General features: G+C 40.7%; 2 protein-coding genes across 2 annotated transcripts; one reads left to right on the top strand and one right to left on the bottom strand.

Moving 5' to 3' along the window:
- Nucleotides 1-9491: 9491 nt before the first annotated feature.
- On the top strand, nucleotides 9492-10543 carry c1ql3b (complement component 1, q subcomponent-like 3b). Its single transcript, XM_078264119.1, has 2 exons — nucleotides 9492-10103; nucleotides 10364-10543. Exons 1-2 carry the CDS (start codon nucleotides 9492-9494, stop codon nucleotides 10541-10543), a joined length of 792 nt encoding a protein of 263 aa, XP_078120245.1.
- A 439-nt stretch (nucleotides 10544-10982) lies between these two features.
- pter (phosphotriesterase related) lies at nucleotides 10983-16116 on the bottom strand. Its single transcript, XM_078264542.1, has 5 exons — nucleotides 16022-16116; nucleotides 15081-15538; nucleotides 14323-14588; nucleotides 12748-12888; nucleotides 10983-12389 (listed from the first exon to the last, which is right to left on the bottom strand). The coding sequence occupies exons 2-5, from the start codon at nucleotides 15510-15512 to the stop codon at nucleotides 12179-12181; spliced, it is 1050 nt and encodes a 349-aa protein (XP_078120668.1). The 5' UTR covers nucleotides 15513-15538; nucleotides 16022-16116; the 3' UTR covers nucleotides 10983-12178.
- Nucleotides 16117-19505: the final 3389 nt, after the last annotated feature.

Below are 19505 nucleotides of genomic sequence, written 5' to 3'. Positions count from 1 at the left end.
AGGGATACTGAATGTAATGTTTGACAGAAAAACAACACATTTTTCCTCTTAATTCATAAGCAATAAAGAACACACCCTTGCTCAACTCATTTCACCCAGGGATGTTGCTGCTACTGCCTTTTTTGGTCTGCTATGACCAGTATCAAAGTGTAATTTTAGCGAACTTGTGATTAATATTGCGGTGTAACTGTGAGTTACTATACTTCACATTTCTCTCTTATGGTGCTGTTTTTATTACAAAAGTAAGTCAAGAAATTAACACAGTGTGCCCATTCCATGATCGTTCATTTAGAGTGGTGTTTCAGGCCAACTCCTTAATGTACGTCCAATATTCACTAAACCAATGTATGGATTCATTCTCCTTGGGAGAGGCTGAACTCATAATTCGTCAAGTCATGTGGACCAGTGATTCTTATAGTGGGGTCCATTGCACTCTACCAGGGAGTCAGTGAAATGTCTTCAGAGTCATTCATTTAAATTATATCATTTGTATTTTTTTTTACATTATACTGTATATAATAGTTCATACATTACTTTATAATCTAACAAATCTATAACTCAGAATCTGCAAATATGTTTAATGCATGTCTAACATCTTTCACATAACTAAAACTATATAGTGTAAAAACTAGGTTAGGTCAAATTATTCCAAGGGACATGCATGAGGGAATCCCCGTCAATTCTCCATGTTGTAAGGTGTTCTTGGCTGAAAAAAGATTGAGAACCTCTGATGTAGACAATTTCCACTAGCAATAAATAGTGGGGTTGCTCCTCAGATGTCACACACATGTTTGGGAACTGTCACCTCTAATATTGTTCATTTTGATTTCAGGCTCAAAATGTTGAAAATGTATAAACTGCATCTATATCTGTCATCTATTTGATTGCCTAGTTTGCATTATCCAAGCAGGCTGGGATGATGGATGGTAGTGGAGTGTGTGTGTGTGTGTGTGTGTGTGTGGTATAGACTTTGAAAGACTATGTAGAAAGTGTGTTAAAGTGAAGCATGTAGTTTGAAGGTGTTTCCTGCTCTCTTCCTCTCTTCTCCACAGTGGCTGTCAGCTTTAATTATCTTTGACAATGGGCCTCCTGAATCCTAATTATACTGAGCCTTGTCTTTCCTGGAGCTCCTCGCCATTCACTCCAGCAGCATGACGCGCTCCAACGTTCCAGTCCTCTTCACCCTAAATTAATTGGGTGCGTTTGCATTTTTTTTCTCTCATCTCCTGACATCTTTAGGGAATCAAAGGTCATCATTAGTTTGGGTGAGGATGGTGGGCGACAGAGAGACAGTCATACATCAGGCAGCAGCGCTCTCATGTGGCTGCCCTGATCATGAGAATGGCCGGTCTTTATTCACTGTGTACAGTCACAGTCTTAAATGACTAGATTCATATGACTGACCTGAACACCTTATTGGGACTCAGTAGTGTTCGTGAATTGACAATTATATTGTGTGCAATATTCTGTTTGTGTGGACAGTTATGACCATTAGAGTCTTTTAGCTGGTTCAAGTCTTAACTTTGGCTGGCATTTAACATGGAAATGTAAGGTGATTCCACAGAAAATGTCACAGAAGACTCACACCAAAGGTATTCAATATCTTAACTCTTAATTAACTATTTTTCAATCAAACAGGAATTTATCATCAAAATTGACAACTGAAACCCAACACATTTGTTCCTCAGGAAAAAAAATAATTAGACCGGCAGCTCGCGGTGCTCTGTACCCAGCGCACAGTCACCTATTCTGGTGTAACTGAACCACCAACTACCGCTGACCTGATGGAGCACCATGACCGCTGCACAAAGCACTGTAGCGGCTTTTAAACAGCTAGCAACTGCCGCTCTGTAGCACAGAGCTTTGTAGCCGATGTCACGTGACCAGTCGGAGGTCTCCTCGTTTTCTTATAATATCATATGTTTTAGTGTTCATAACTTTTCCCACGATATCATACGAACCCGAATGAGAATGTGTTGCAGCTGGGACTACCTCAGATTTTGCAACAAGTCTACCAAAAGTATTCAGAAATACTAAATTATCCAGGTCTGTTCTATCTTTGTCCTTCATGTTATCATTATGCTGCAAAAAATGGATATAATGCATAGTGTAAAGGAGTCAAAGAAACCATCAGCATCTCCAATCAACAGAGCTGCATTGTTTTCTTGACGGTGTGGTCAAGGAAGTGTGGTTACTACTTAAGGTTGAGCTAAACTCTGTATCTGCAATCACTATGTTGAACACAATGATTTGCAGTTAGTTGTTGTATAATTGCAGATCTAGAGGAATAAAAACATATTTATTTTCCCCCCTATCATGTTTCTGAATGTAAGCTTGATTTGTGTAAACATAAAATATAGGCTTTCACATCATCTTCATTTTTGTCTCTCAGAGTCTTTTTCTTTGGAAACACAAACATAAACTTAAAAACTACAACAACTTTTAGATTAAGAGGAATTTGAGAGGCGAAGTCCCTCCCCTGTCTAGTGTCCTCTATGGGAATGGAAACAATATGTAGCCTACTCGGAAGTCGGAATATCCGAGTTCTAAATCGGAAACGTGCCCCCTGAAGTCGGATTTCCGAGTTGGGAAGTCGGAGAACGTCACAGTAGTACCCTGAGGTAGTCAACAAATTAAAAATGTTTTGATCCCGTTTGAATTTTGCCATAAATTACACGTTTGTCAATTTAAAAGATAATTTGCTAAAAGGTTGTCGTAGGTTTGTCAAAGTACCATTTAGTTTTGTGTGAAACTGCTCAGTGAACTACATCTCTCCTCTCATAATCACCTCGCTTGCTTGCCAGCTAGCTAAGTAACTTAGCTACGTTCCACCTTCAAATGTAACATTATCTTACCTGATGCGTTTTATCCAGCGTCTATTTATCACCTGGGAAGCAAAGGAACTAACAAGACCCGTTGCTTGTGTGAGTAACATTACATCCTGGTATGAAACACAGGCATGACACACTCAAGTCAGTCAATGAAGAAGAGCAGCTTTAAAAATAAAATAAAAAATAAAAAAACAGTGCGAGGGAGGGAGTGATGATACAGAGATTGGGTGATAAATCTTGTTCTGATCAGGTTTCTCTGGTGCCCTTACACCTCAGTCTCTTTCTTGGGGTAATTAATCAATCTCAGACTGGAGGCATTGATCGGCCTCTTGCGGCCCTCGGTATGTTTACACTCCTCGATTGTATTTGCCACTAAGCCCCTCGCTGCCGCTCAATCTCATCGGCAGAACTGTGACACTCCGCCTGCTGACGCCATAAGCGAAACGATGCATCGATTGACATCTCGATGAAAATCAATCTACTTATTTTTTTTTTGATGCATGGGGGATTTGGTTTTGTTATAATCCTTTGTTGTAATCCTGTATTCCAGGTTGCAATACATAACATTTTATCATGAGCAATCGAGCATTTCCTCAGAGACAGTTACACACACCGCCAAACATCTACAATATTTTCTTATTTCATTTATATGTTTCTCACAAATATAAAGCCATAAAAGAGACTATTTTAAGTATTTCTATAATTTGCAATATGACTGATGACACTGACCCTTTAAGTATGGTTTGCATGGTTTATCAGACAGTCCTCAGATTGCTTCCTCAAGACAATAAAAGAAGTATCAGGATCCTTTACTTAAGGAAAAGTAGTGGCAGGGCAATGTCAAATTTACCCTAGTAGGTAAAGGTCCTGCATTCAAATTTTAAGTTAAGAAAAGTACACAAGTATTATAAGAAAAATATGAAGTATTAAAGGGTCAAATGACTCATTAAGCTGAGTGAACCCTTTTAGTTTTTAAAATGATGTAATTATTATTAACATTAAAACATAGGCAGCATTTTAATGTTGGAGTTGGTTGAGGTGGAACTATATATTGTGACATAGTTAAATAAAATGAAAATGTATCATATTTCATTAGACAATCATGTATTTTGTATATACAATTGTAAACTGCAAAGTTAATGCTCTTAATGCAGTGGAGTAGAAGTAGCATACAATCGAAATACTCAAGTAAAGTACAAGTACCTCAAAAATGTATTTACATACTTGAGTAAATGTACCCAGTTGCAGCTTACCATTGTAAACCATAGGTTACTCAATGTATTTGTCATTCTTTAAAGTGTATTTTTTCATTTTCAGGGTCACGTGTGTTCCAGTTTCCCCTATAATGAAATTGGTGTTATGGAGAGTTTGAGTGTTACATGATGGTCTAATGTGATGAGAGAGTATTTCAAACATAATTTGCATATCAACACGTGGTTATCGGTGATTCAAGTTTGAAAATGTTAGGATCAGTCTTTCAAATTCTACTTCTCATAGTTTGCTTTTTCTCATATGTCTCCTAAACTGGTAGCTGGAGAGGTGGCAGTTCACCTGCATCAAGGTGCCCTTGAGCAAGGCATTGAACCTTCAACTGCTCAGGACACTCATCCATGGGCATTCAGGCCTGTGTGTAATGTGTGTAAAAACTGCACCAACAGAGTGAAAATGTGAATTTCCCCTCGCGAGATAATTAAAGGCATGTCGTCTTCTTCTTCTTCTTCTTCTTCTTCTTCTTCTTCTTCTTCTTCTTCTTCTTCTTCTTCTACTTCTTCTTCTTCTTCTTCTTCTTCTTCTTCTTCTTCTTCAAGGGAAGACGAGTATATGTCTGTATTACTGATATACATTTTGTGCAATCTATACATTATCATCCTGGAGCTCCTTAAATTTAAGTGACCTGAACTGTAGCCTACTTGAAGCTCTGAATAATCTCTGTATCACTGTAGTCTCTGTATTTGAATCTTTGCTCGTCTTATTTTTACTTTGTGTGGAAAACTTTAACTATAAAAGTATTTTGAGACCTTACACAAATCAGAATGAAGTGATTTCTTTCAGAAATCCACATCAAGAAGAATGAAGAGCAGCAGCACACCAACCAAAGGACATGCACACAAATCAAAATAAAGGTTTTAAAGTTTTGGATCGTCTGTCAACTGGAAGCAAATAATAAAATAAATTAAAAAAAAACAATCACTGTGATTTTCTACTGAATGAAAAGCCCTTCTCTCTGGTATGTTTATTATTTGTTATTCAATTCAATTTTAATTACCACACTCTATAAATCTATATTATCACATAGATTAGCTCAACGTAGTGAGAATCAGACTCAGCATTTAACTCATCAACCCTATCAGGAGGAGTGGGCAGCCATGATTGTTATTGCTTCTCCATCTTAAATACAGTACCAGCTTTGAGTGGGTGGTGTGGCAACGCATTCTGTTGAAAAATAAACACTCAAATTCTGAAAGAGCAGAAGGTGTGAAAAGTAAGGAGGGACATTCATCTTATCACTGGGTGGGACACATGCTGTTTTATGAGTTGATAAACACTTGGGTGTCAATGCTCACATAATATTTCTGTTTATATTCCTGGCTGGTAATGAGAGATCCATTCAGCTTCCCTTCCCATTCACCACATACACTCTTTGACAAACCTGCCAGCTTTGATTGTCATAAACACAATTGAACCCTGCTTAGCCACCCAGGTCAGGCTACATAAATGCCATACATATTTCATACAGCATCACGCTATTCTGACAGAGGGATATTTTTTTGTGTGTGTGAATTGAATCCACGCCTCATATTTCATTAGACACTCTGAAAGTCTTCTGTCCGTGGTCAGATGGGCTATATGTTTTATTCATGTCCTCTGAACATCTGCTTGTCCGGATGTCAAAAATCATCAGGCTCCCCCAAGACTCCTGCTTGACTGGCTGTAAATGAACTCCAGTGTCGAGATTTAAAACAACCTGTCAGAGCTCTTCACCACCAGAGGAATCTTTCAATACGGCAGGCGAGGTGAGCTGACTGACTAAGATCTGGAGAAGAGTGATGAAAATCAACTTTGGATACATTTTTTTAGAAACAGAAATAAAAAGTGTGCGCTCTGATTCATTTGGTGCGATACTGTTAAAAGCGTTCTAATACAAGTTGTGTTCTTCCCACAGCTTTTGGTGGATTTTGACACTGCTGTTCACTTTGGCTGCTGGTCGACAAGTCTCCCTGAGTCACTGGAGGCTCGTGCCAACTAGAGGGAAAGAGCCTGACCACTAACAAGTGCTCAGTGACTCATAGCCACGACAGTATGTCCCACTGTGTTTGTGCTTGTGTGTCTTTACATATTATTATATTATATACTATTTCTCACTTTACACTCATCCCCCAGAAAATATGTGGTCTTTTAGAACTGATAATGTATTTGAAATCACATGTGGGGCCCTTCCAAACTAGTGTCAGCTGTAACAAAGATATATGACTTAAAGTAGACAAAATGAAACCAGAAAATACTGAGAGAAAAATAATATATTTTATTTTTTTCTTCTTTAGGGGAAATTGTAAAATATTTTTTTCTCTGAAATTGGCATTTCCTGTTTCAATTATTGGCATCCATTGCTGCAAGAGTAGTCACAATCTTTCAAATGGTGTGGGAGTCGCACACCATTTGGCAGGACCCGAGCATCTCGTAGCGGGCAGGAGTACCGGCGGTGTTCACCATGACCGGGATCAGAACCACCAACACCAGCACCAGCGCGACACCACAAACACCAGTTGCGATCATCTGCGCTCTGCGGATTCGCTGTGTTCTCCGGAGTGGATGGTCTTGCAATTTGTTGCAATTTGGTGGCCGGGTTAGCTCAGTTGGTAGAGGCGGCGCACATACATAGAGGTTTATATATAGCGGCCGCGGATTTGACTCCGACCTGCGGCCCTTTGCTGCATGTCATTCCCCTTTCATGTCTTTATCTGTCCTGTGGAAATAAAGGCCTAAAATGCCCAAAAGAATGATCTTTAAAAAAAATTGTTTGACTTAAGCCGCACTAAAACGGCATGCTAACCCCCATCCATGATGCTAACATGCTGATGTACAGGTATAATGTTTACCATGTTCACCATCTTAGTTTAGTTAATTAGCATGTTAGCATTTTGCTAATTAGCAATAAATACAAAGCACAGCTGAGGCTGTTGGGATTGTCATCAACAACAGTTCAGGGCGCAAAGTGGGAATGACAGAGGCACCATTCTCCCTATTACAAGTCAGTGTACGTCAAAATTATTTTGAGCCTGTTATTTTAAGCTAAAATAGTCAAATAATGCTTTAAGTACCAACAGCATATGTTTTTATTGTACGTTGGCTTGTTGTTGTTTTTTTGCCTTGATTTTAAATGTTTTACAGTATACTCCTACATCTGGTGTTTATGGCCGTCTGTAAAATGGTATGCTTATTTGACATTTACATGACCAGGTGTCATGTTATTGTTAAACATTCTTTCTTTTTCATTGGTGTTTTCTGCATGGTTATTGTCTTTGGGAAATAGGAAAAATGTATAAAAAAAAGTCTTGAAAGAATAATAATAACAGAACTTGGTGGAGTACATGAGAAACCAGATGAGATCCATTGACATTTAAAGGCCCTGACACACCAACCACACCGTCGGACAGTCTGGCAAGGTCGGTGACTCGAGTCTGTTCGGTGTGTTCCGTGCCGTTGTCCGTCGGAGGAGCTGTCGGCCTTCATTTTGGCCGACCTGACTTGCTGGGTCGGAGGGCGGGCAGTCGGACTCACTACACCAATCTGATTGGTGGAGTGCTAACCCGGAAATAACGAGCGGGATGAGTGACGAACGTCTCTCAAAATCTGACGAAAATCTTTTAAACTGACCTTTGTTGATCTGAAATGAAGACAGATTCAGCAACTGTATGGCCTATTTCTCGCTTAAAATGTTTTCAGAAACACGTTTCAGTGAACTATTTTCGTAAAATATGAGATTGTATTTCGAACAAGCCGCCATTACTATCGGCTGGAGAAGCCAAACCCACATGACGCGTTGTCATTTCTGGTTTTCATTTTTTGTATTACATCTCGCGCACGCGCAGAATGTACGCTCAAGACGGCGTCGCTTTGGTGTGTTCTGAGGCACTTTTTGGACCTCGGGGAGCCGACTGATCAGTCCGACAGCCTTTTCTGCCGACGGTCAGCTGTCGGGTTGGTGTGTCAGGGGCTTAAGAGGCTTTTGGCTCTGAATAAAACCTTTGATTTGAGTGTGTCTTACTTAAAGCAAATACATTTACAGTACACATAGCATATACACATCTTATGACTTTTAACAATTCTGCTGTGATAGAATAAGATCGTCAAATATTTGTTAAGTAATACAGCTCATTATTTGTTCATTTACAGCCCTTTTAACTGTCTTTTTAAGATTGTCAATTATTCTGTATGGCACTTTTTGAGTTCACAATTCAACAAACACACACAGTTAAATGTGTGACTCTAATAGAATCTCATTCGGGCTGCAATCAAAGCCTCGCTCCTCCCAAACAAACAAGGCTATCTGTGTTTTTCCTTCCTCTTCATCTATCTCTCCACCTGGCAGTGAGGTGCCATGGACACACAGTGACAGCCTCTGCATTCATGAGCACATCATCATCTGTCCTCCTCGCCAAGAATTAGCTCTTCATCACTCAAACCTTACAAAAGCCACTGTGCCGAAGTTTTATGTGGATCATTTTAAAAATAATGGAGAATTCAATTGTACATTTTTACGTATTACTTATTTAGGCTAATATTACAACCAGCATTAACCTACTGGTGAATTCCCATTAGTAATTAATTAAGTAATCTCCCCCTATTTTGCTTCTAAATGCCTCAGCATTCAGTCATTTCACCAGTATATTTATGTTAAGTCATCCTTAACTGCCAGCTCCTAGTGACTCCCTCCTTCCTTTCAGTGGCTCTATAGATTTTCTCCAAGTGATAAATTGGACATGGGGAGCCACTGAGGTGTGACCAGGTGCCAAACGACTATAGCTTTTTGTCTTTAATGGGCCTCATTATGCTCAAGACCTTTAGAGCTTTTTGGATAAGTTCTAATAACGTGTTGTGGGAGGTAACGTTACAGCCATCAATAGAAAAAGTAATGTGTTAATACCCAAGTAGTTTTCTGACCCCACAAACAAATACATAAAGTAGATGAATCAAGTTTTAGAGCTTCAAAGTTATGTATATGTTTCCCCTTTCTCTCTTTTGATTTAAGAAATGCAGGGATTCTATCCCCTCCATCACCTTCACCCCTCCCCTCACTCTCCAAACACAGAAGCGGTTCACTTCAAGCCCATTCTCTCCTGTGGCACCGTGGTGGGCATAACTTGTGCAGCTGACTGTGTGCTGCATAACCACTTAACGTAGATTGTGTACTTTTTCCTCACAGAAAGTCGTTTGTTGTTATTTTTCTTGCAGTGAGAAAGCGGAGATGAATCAGTTAGACGGATACTGCAGCGCGTAAAAGTTGTGGATGGTTACTTTTGCGCATACACATGTAAAAGACTATTTTATCTCCAAAAGTTGCGAAAAGCAGGTGAAATTCTTCCCTCTGCAAACACATCGCCCACAAGCAGGCTGGAAGACCATCCACTCCGGAGAACACAGCGAATCCGCAGAGCGCAGATGATCGCAACTGGTGTTTGTGGTGTCGCGCTGGTGCTGGTGTTGGTGGTTCTGATCCCGGTCATGGTGAACACCGCCGGTACTCCTGCCCGCTACGAGATGCTCGGGTCCTGCCAAATGGTGTGCGACTCCCACGGGACCGCGGCCACGGCCACGGCCAAGGCAAACAACCCAATCAAAGACAACCGTCTGGTGCAGTCGCTTCCGACGTTCATCCAAGGTCCTCAAGGAGAGCCGGGACGCGTCGGGAGGATGGGTCCGAGGGGTCCGGTTGGCGAGCCCGGGCCATCTGGACCTGCTGGTCCGCCCGGAGAGAGAGGGGCACCGGGTCCACCCGGAGCACCTGGAGCAAATGGGCCTAACGGTGCCGTCAGCGCTGCCACTTACAACACAATCCCAAAGATTGCATTTTATGCAGGACTGAAGAAGCAGCATGAGGGATACGAAGTGTTGAAATTCGACGACGTAGTCACAAATCTGGGCAACCACTATGACCCTTCTTCAGGGAAATTCACCTGCTCAATACCGGGGATTTACTTCTTTGTTTACCATGTACTGATGCGAGGCGGAGATGGAACCAGCATGTGGGCTGACCTCTGTAAAAACAACCAGGTAGGACGCTTCAAGATATAATTAGGCTATGTAACAATCTTTTGATTTGTTTTAGCTTTAGTCTTTATAGTCTCTGTTAATAATACACAGTGCATACACCGTTTGATGCACAAATTTGCACGTTTTGCATTTTACGCACCCGTGTCCCTAGAAAGAGACTCCAACACATTTAGCCTAAAAAAATGGATGGAGCTGTCCGCGGTTCTGATTTCAAAATAAAGACACGTTTCATCAGCAGATATGTCAACTTTCCCTTCTAGGTGAGAGCCAGTGCCATCGCCCAAGACGCCGACCAGAACTACGACTACGCCAGCAACAGTGTTGTCCTGCACCTCGAGCCCGGGGACGAGATTTACATCAAGCTGGACGGCGGAAAGGCGCACGGGGGCAACAACAACAAGTACAGCACCTTCTCCGGCTTCATGTTGTATGCTGATTAAAACACGGAAAAGATCCGCTGAGGGGGGAAAAGGATCTGCATATAGCTTGCTTCACTGCTCATCAATGTCAGTTGGATTATTAGAGGCACAGCTCACCATTTCCATATTGCAAGAGTCCAGAAAGATGTGGAGGACGTCATGCGAGAAAAAGAAATAACTGTACTTTGCAATAGCAAAGAGCTTACAGTGTAATTACAGACAAGTAATGTATTTTAAAGTGTACAGCTTTGAATTTTACCCTTGTCAGATAGTGTCGCTATTGCACCCTGAACGGTTTAGCTTTACAAATTAACTTCGCTATGTCCACCATACTGTACATGCTGCTGTGGTAACACATCCTGAGTGAGTGTAAACTGGAAGTTCAATGTATTGACCTCCAGTGCTTAATTAGATGCTGAAATGATAGGATACTGACATAATCACCACTCTGTTCACAGTGTTATTAGTCCATGTGTGCTTTATTTTTCAAAACTATAAGATAGTTGTTGCATTTTGAGTGAAAATGTTAAAAGCCGTAGTGATGCATGATTATAAATATGACATTTTAACACCGTGCAGCATCAAAACACTTCAAAGAATGTGTAAAGGGCCATTATAATGTTCATATTGAAGCACTGTCACAAAATGATCATTTTAATTCATTTTCTCTCAATACGACAGCTGGTTGGGGCATCAGGGTGCTCTGGTGGTTAGTCACCATCACAAAACTGGACAGTCACAATGACATAAATGTTTCCTCGACATACATCGATCTGCCTGCTGATTGTGAAGACTGTCAGCTAATGTGTAAAATATGTCAAAAATAAATCCTCTGGCTCACTTTTTAATCCTCTCGGAAGATTAATCAAAGTTATATTGTTTTTTTTCACGGCGCACAGTCACTTGTGGCGATCATGCCATTGATCATGTGGTGAAGTCACCCTGTGAGACCACCTGTTCCCAGATGAGAGGAGAACATGTCCTTCATCCAGTCAGCCTCCCATAGACACCCACTGAGGGGCAACAGTACAACTCATCCAACACAGCCACATTATGTTGAGAGCAGAGCAGCATACTGATTACTACCGCGCTCATTATTGTCATTGTCATCTGCAGAAATGCTACTTACGAACACAAAGAAAGCAACATTGAGCACCATATTTGTGAGCAGTGAGCACCACTGTAGAGTGTAGACAACACCTCCAGAGAAAGAGTTTTAGATTGCATTCACATTTCTGCAGGCAAGAAGCTATTGGGACTAAAACAAGACTGCTAATGAGAGGCACTGTGATCCTGTGAGGCTCCTTCATATTATTATCAAGTGAATAATGTATAATCACAAATATAAAATCATGTTTTAATTAATGAGGGCCTCTGAACAAACTCTTTAAGCTGAATGAAACAACAGCCTGTAATTATTTTCCATTGGAAAGAAAGTTACAAAACATTTTGCTTTGCTGAAAAATGTAAGAACATTGACATTAAAGACAAATTGATGCACAAACATTGTACGCTCATTGATTTGAGGGTCCAAAAACACATTTATAAATGAGTGGGGAATGTGATTATTGCAAAGAATCTCAAAGTATTCATTGTGGGGTGTTTAGTCAATATCTGGAGATAAAATAATCGCTACATCAAAACGCTCTTTTTGCATTATTTGAAGGTCAGCCAGCATTTTGGGTTGTCGATGAGGATCTTATCCACCTGGTTCTGCGAGATGCCCCTCATCAGCATCTTCGGCACAATGTTCTTCAGAATGTGAGAGTAGCCGTGGCCGCCGTACTTGGTGAGACGGTTCTTGGTGTGGATGTCGTGTGCAACCACTATCTTGTCGTCGTAGCCCTCCTTCACGAGGAACGCCAAGCTGAGCGTGAACAAAGAAACAAGGAAAAACGAGGGGCCTTAAACCCAACTGACATTTTCTGTTAATCTCGTTTTTTTTTGTATGTGCGGATTAACGTGTGACCAGTTATTCATCACTCCTCTCTCCACTGTAGTGGGAGATCAGCGTCACAGTTTCTCTGACAAACTGTAGGACATGCTCGTCTCTCCACATGGCATAAAACACAAAATTAGCATTTTGGCTCTAAATGATATACACCGGATGTGGACTCTAGCTCCATTTACAAGTGTGGAAACAACAACAACGTGGACACACTTGTGTTCACTCCTGGCACGTCTAATCACAAAATAAAAGTTTAACCCTGACCGGTGTTACTCACGCCTTCACTCTCTGGCTGTCACTGGGCATGTCCACCTCCAGGTTATACGGGTAGTTCAGCATCTCTGTTCCAAAGAGATCATACTCCAGATAACTCCCCAGCTTCGCAAACTCAAGCAGTTCACCATCATCAAATATAGTCCTGCAGGAAGAGAAGAGAAAATAAGTTAAATGAATGCCATACATGTAGAATTTCAAAAGAAGGTTTATCCAGTTTACCAGCTTGTTTAACAAAAAAAAGGGAAATACATTTTTTTAATGTAGGGGTAAAATTCAATGCAATTTCTGTAACTTTTAAGAATGGAGAATACCAACGACCAAAATAGCAGTGACTAAAATAATTTGTTGTGAAAGCAGATCTAAGAAATATTGGGATCAAATGTGGAATGATAAAGCTATCTTATCTAACACCACCTTTAGGTAGCATAGCATGTGACTCGACATTATGAATCAAATAATTTGTCAGTCACTCTTACATTGAATGTATATCATAACTCTTTGCGGTCATTTTAAAATAATTGACTCATAAAACCACTCTACAAATAAGGGTAATCGTTTTCAGTTTTTACTTATTATTTATCATTTATTTTCACCAAAAAATAACCAGATTCTTTTGAAACTGATTTCCACTAAGATATGATGTCCTACACATTCAAAAGTTACGTTTCTTGCTGCAAGAGGACACTGATCACGGCTGTTTACAGCAAACAAGATTCCCTTGCAACGAGCACAGCTCAGAAAATGTTTCCAGTGAGGAAAGTGAAGATGAGAAAAAACTGCAGCCTGTAACTGCCTCTATACTGCATTTCACACTGTCTGCCATCAAGTCAGAATTCCAAGGAAATCTGCTGAAAAACTACAGATTCGCATGAAACAGGAAGAAAACAAACATCTCAGGGTGAAGAAGAAGGGTGATTTACACGAAGACGGCGACGAGAATGTACTGCAGAGGCGACGAAATTTGGGAATTTCTGTCGGTAAGCGTTGACAACAAAATCGCGAGACAAATTCAAGGAACGTCAGAAGACTCTGTTGTTTATGACCAAATTACGAACTGGCTACATGACCGCAATGTAATCCGCTGCACGCTCTACCCAGGTGCCACCTCTCGCCTAAACCCATCTGAGTATTTCCAGTAAGTAAGAACGCATCTCACAGACAACCTCCTGTTGTGTGCTGAATGTGTGAAAGAGAAACTGGACAATGTTGGGACCAGATTCGTTGGACATTGTCCAGATTTCATATGTGAAAACAGCTCTACAATGTTAATGTAGTGTGAATTTCCCCAGTCGGGAAATCATTTTTTCAAATTATTTGACACCACGTGAATGCAGCACAAATGCCCTATCTGGCAATGTTAACGAAAGTGAAAAATACTTTGTGTATCAGCCCTGTGTGGGTTCTTCCTTCGCCCATGGTACACACTTTCACCAAGGTTTCTGAAAATAAGGCCTGTAGTTTTTTTGGTAATCCTGCTGACAGACAAACCAAGACAAAACATTACCTCCGCGGCTGAGGTAAAAACTAAAAAACTCCCTTTATTCCCTTCTACAAACTGTTTCCAGGGACTTCTCACCTGTCCAGGTGTGACATGACAGTCTTGCTGATGTCACCACCGGCCTCCTGAAGAATCCGGACGATTTCAGCCGGAGCGGCGGGATTCCTACCGGGATGGATGATGACAGGGCAGCCGAGCTGGGTCTGAGCATGAGCTGTGGCCCTCAGCACCTTCGTTTCACTCTCCGTGATGGGCCAGCTGGTGCCGATCTCTCCGATCACGCCACAGCGGATGTCTGTGCCATCTGCGCCGTGAAGCACCTCGCTGATGATGATGTCTGTGAGCTGACGGGCAGAAATGAGGAGTTAATTAAATCAGGACAACATCACTCTTTTAGACTATCTTCTGACTTCTTAGTTCTGTCCCTTTAACAGGCTTGATGCACATGAACAGAGCATGTTAGGTTTGAATGATAATATCTAAACATCCACGAAGATTAGGTGCACATTCTCAGTGCATCACTACTAAAGCCACAGCTTTTATTATGGCCTATAGCCAGAAACCCGTTCAAATCAATCAAAAGATACAGAAGAAATCCTTGAACATAAACACAGAACGTGCCAAGAGAATTGGTGATATATCAAATTGACTAAACAAATTGATGCAGGATATTCATCCTGTCTTATGACTGAGACATTCAGTGCAAGTGGCAAACTCCAGACACACACATGCCGATTAAGTTTCCACAATATAGTTCAAATGGTTTCAAACTTTGTGTGAAACATAACATGCCAGATTTTGACCTGGCTGCTGCCACATGCCAGACTGAGCCTCACCTTCTCCACACTCATTCTCTTGGTGGCCTCCGTGTGGGTGGAGTCCACATAGTACCCTGCTCCTGCGACGACGTGGACCCCGGTGTCCTTTGCTAGCTGCTTGAGGGTGGGCAGGTCCCGGTCGATGCCCGTGGTGGTGTTTTCCACTATGGTGCCCCCACCGGCCTTCCTGTAGGCCAGCAGCTCATCCCGCACGGCGCCGGTCTCCTGTTGCAGCAGCAGGTTCTCGTGACAGCTGTAGGGGTTTTGTCTCAGCCAGTACATGTGCTGCATCTGGAACGGGTTCTCTGCCACCTCCTCATCGCCTGGAGGAGGAGGGAAGTAGCAGCACTCAAAGGTCATGGTCAGGTGCTCGTGGGTCATGGTACGACCCAGCTGGTCTGGATCCACCAGACCCAGCACGGTCTGGACCTTCCCACTCAACTCTGACATGACTGGTGTTCAGGGTTTCCAACAACCTGAAAGGAAACATTATTTTATTTATAAATGATTCAAATATAAGGCCTGGTAACGTTTTGTAAACATGGTTTCAGATCAGTGTGTTTGCAAAAAGAGGCTCTGACAACTCATTGACCAGGATGACCTAACGTTACAGTGCATGCAGGAGAGGGACCTTTGGACTGCAGAGTGACCTGCTCTGAAGACCTGATCCTTATTAGGACAAATCATAGAGTCCGTCCATAGATATTGGGTCCATCTAGGAGTTGAGTTTATTGCTTACTTAGCTACTTGCTCGGTTTACAAAACAGTAATCACTGCAGAATGGGCGATCATTTAAAAAGAGCAACGTTTTGTGCTAGTGCAAAGTGTAACGGTAACACGTAGAAATCAGCCTAAAACAGCGTACAGTAAACTCAGAGCTGCAGCACGAGGTGGGCGGAAACTTTAAGTGCATCGACTCAAATCCTAAAATGTATCTAAACTGCTGACAGTTTGCTGACCTTGTTTTTGCTTCTTGCGGTCCACTTCAACCACCAGCCGAACTCAAAACAGCTACTCCGTTTACAGATTAGCACAGCCATAAAGTGCGAGAAGTGTGAATCATCGCGAGAGATCACGACAATACAGTTCAGCTGACAGGACGTCGGCAAAACCCAATAAAAAAAAAAAAAAGGCAGTGTCACACACACTTTATTAGTGATAATACATCATTAACTAAAACCGTATAGATGCGTTATATGTCATTAATAAGAACAAAAGTTTGTTTAAAAGGTTGGGAAAAATAACGTTTTCGACATTTTACTAAGCCAAAAGCGAAAATACGTTGTTAATAAATATTGGTTTCTTGAGGCAGTTTTGGTCTATACAACAATAATGAACGATTAATTACCATTCATAAAGCAAATATATGGAAAGCAAAGGAGACCTTTTAGAAAAATCTTTAAGACCTGTAGGCACAAAATCAAGTCTTATTACATAAATGTGATTATAAGCATATTTAACATACATATAACTGTGACCAGCTGTCATTTTAGAAATTGGATGATCACAGTTTGGGAGAACATGTGAGGATGATGCAGGGTTTGAGAGACAGGCTGTGTCTCCCTCTGTTTCTGTGCTCCTCACTCAGCAGATGGTCTCCACAGCAGCATTTGCTCTGCTGTTGCTGTAGCAAATGACCATCCACATACTGCAGAGCCTATGCCATCCATTTGTCGGCAAGGTGACTACTCTGTAAATCAGACCATCAGTTCCATGCTGGATAAAATGTCTCTTTTTCTTTATTGGCTGAGAAGTGGACGATGAGGTCAGGGAAATATGCAGTGACAATTTTTATTTGTGTCTTCATTTGAAGAAAAAAAAAAATCCCCATACTCAGGCCCATTTTGTCTCGAGCTGAGATGTAGATGATTATTTCTGAGATGAGACAGGGTTATTTATTTTGTCCTGTCTAGATTACTGTCACTCCACTTTCACGTGTTTTAGCAACATATGTCCCCTTGAGGTCAAGAATGCTGCTGCAAAGCCTTTGACCAGGTGCTCTAAAATGAGTCTGATCTTGATTTCTTTACACTATGTCACGGTCTGTCCGGAACAATCAAACAGGCGGGAAATCAAAAGACAGGAAGTAAAGTAGATAGGACAAGGGAGACAAGACAGACTTCAAAATAAAACAGGAAACAGAACATCACAATCATGAAACACTAGCTCCTCATCAAATTCAAAACTAAAGGAGACTGTACTTAAGAAGTTGTGGCTCCTAAACTGTGAACGCTGTGAACACCTTTAGTAAAACGCAGCTCAAAACCAACCGGCGTTTCTTAAGTGCTATCTAAAGTTTTCTATTTCATTTATAACCCTTGTGTTGTGTAGTGCTCTATAAACTCTCTTATTTAGGCCTACTTATTATTACAATTAACACTGAAGCACAAAACAGGACCTCAAGATGAAGATAAATAACAGACACAGATCACAAAGTTCACTGAAATAAAACTGGTAAACTGTAGGTAAAGCACCATTAATGTGATAACAACAACTAAACAACACAAAACACACACAATTCAATACAGTCAGCCACTTTGAGTGCAACAAATGGAAGAACAACAAGGCAACAGGGATGCAAAATGAATTTACCAACTCAAAGATTATACACAGAGAGGGGGGCTATGATTTAAGTGGGGAACTTACTTTAAAACAACGGCACTACTCTTAAAGCGTGTGTGTTTCTGTTCGTGGGGTGACTCTGAAATAGTTTTGATAGAAATTGAGTAACGATGTCTTACAGTTCAACATGAAATACAAAAGAGCAATTCTGGATAGGTACAGTAAAGAGGAGGGAGGTTGTAACTCATGAGTAGAGAAATTATTGACGGTAGTGTACTATTTAGTATTAACTTGTTTCACTTTTGTTCTGATCTATTTAGAAGTTAATTGTGCTTGATAAATGTACTGGATGGACAGTACAGCTCAAGTATGGTACATGAACAAATGATTTAATTAAGGAAATTATGGAATAGTAACTTAATTTATTATTATATTGATCGGCAAATGTTTTTTGGATGTTGACGATGTTTTCTGTTATAGGGTTGTATGGTTGTTCATTGAACAACAATAGATTGAAAACACTTTGATAAGGGTATGGACATTTAAAAAAAGGTAGGACCTGAAAAGCATTTTGCTTCTTCCTACTCGCTTTGGGACACGAGTATTAATTGAAGAGTATTTATTTATTTAGCTTATTCTTGCTTTTTTTTAATAGTAAAATACGTTGTGTCTTTTATTTACATTTTGTTTGTATGTTGTTTGAAATAAAACTATTGATTCATTCATTCATTTATGGTAAATGTGTTTTGGAGTGCTGTTCCTCATAAGCCCAGAGCACCATCCCACTGCAGGGTTTCCTCATTAGTGGCAAGAAAAGATTGTCACTCCCATTCATCTCTATGGCTGCCATGTTTTTAGACGGACACGACCACAGGGAGCTTCTCAAGGAGAGGGATGACTCAAATCCAGCTCTCCCCTGTGGACAGACCTCCTGAGACACAGCTCAGACATTAACAAGACTTCCAGTTTGATGCATGGTCTGTATACAATGGAACTCTGTTATTATGTTGTTGTTTTTTTTAGGCCTGTTATAAGAGCAATCAAATTCGATTTGGACATGTATTATAATGGCCTATATGCCCTAAACTCACTATTCACTTTAAACATGACATTTTCTTTGTTCTTTTCTGCATTTACATATTTTCTTCCTTGATGAATCATACCTAATCAAGGCAGATACAACCTAAACAGAAAAATTCTGGATATCACTGTGACTGCCAGAGACCTGTCAGGATTTTAAGGTTCGGCCGAGTGTTGTAGTCTGGTGCCCTCTGCAGACAGAGATGAGGCACATATTTTGCAGTTTGATGTGACAGTAAAACATAAGGGTTTTCAAATGATGGAGGAAGTATTCAGACCTTAGGTAAAAGGTCACACATCTTAATTTGTTAAGTAACTAAAGCTGTCAAACAAATGCAGTGTAAAGTACAATATTTCCATCTGAAAAGCAGAGTAGACATATAAAGTGGCTTGAAGGGAAAATACTCAAAGTAAAAGTACCTCAAATTTGTACTTGAGTACAGTATTTGAGTAAATGTATTTAGTTACATTCCACCACCACTGTACAGCCAACTATTGTACTTTCAGTAGAATAAGCACATGGTATGTTCTTGCCTGAGGGGGGACTGGGATGCTTTCAGTTAATTTATATGATATGAATGACAATAAAAGTCAGTGGATGGTGTTCTGCTTGTTGTCTTTAATCTAATGTTTACACTGGTTAGGCTGTCCAGAGCCTCAAGCATTGTTAATCAATAGGCATGTTTGGGTCAAGAAATGCAGTGAGATAATTATATGAAACTGTGATGGATTGAAAACCTCACCCTTAACAGCTATGGTGTTTATACAGAGGCACATGTTTTCAAAGAACAGGAAAACAGA

Source organism: Sander vitreus, chromosome 12 (assembly GCF_031162955.1).
Source record: "Sander vitreus isolate 19-12246 chromosome 12, sanVit1, whole genome shotgun sequence".
Lineage (NCBI taxonomy): Eukaryota > Metazoa > Chordata > Actinopteri > Perciformes > Percidae > Sander > Sander vitreus.
Note: the sequence above shows the minus strand (reverse complement) of the source record. Positions and strands in the feature narration are given on the sequence as shown.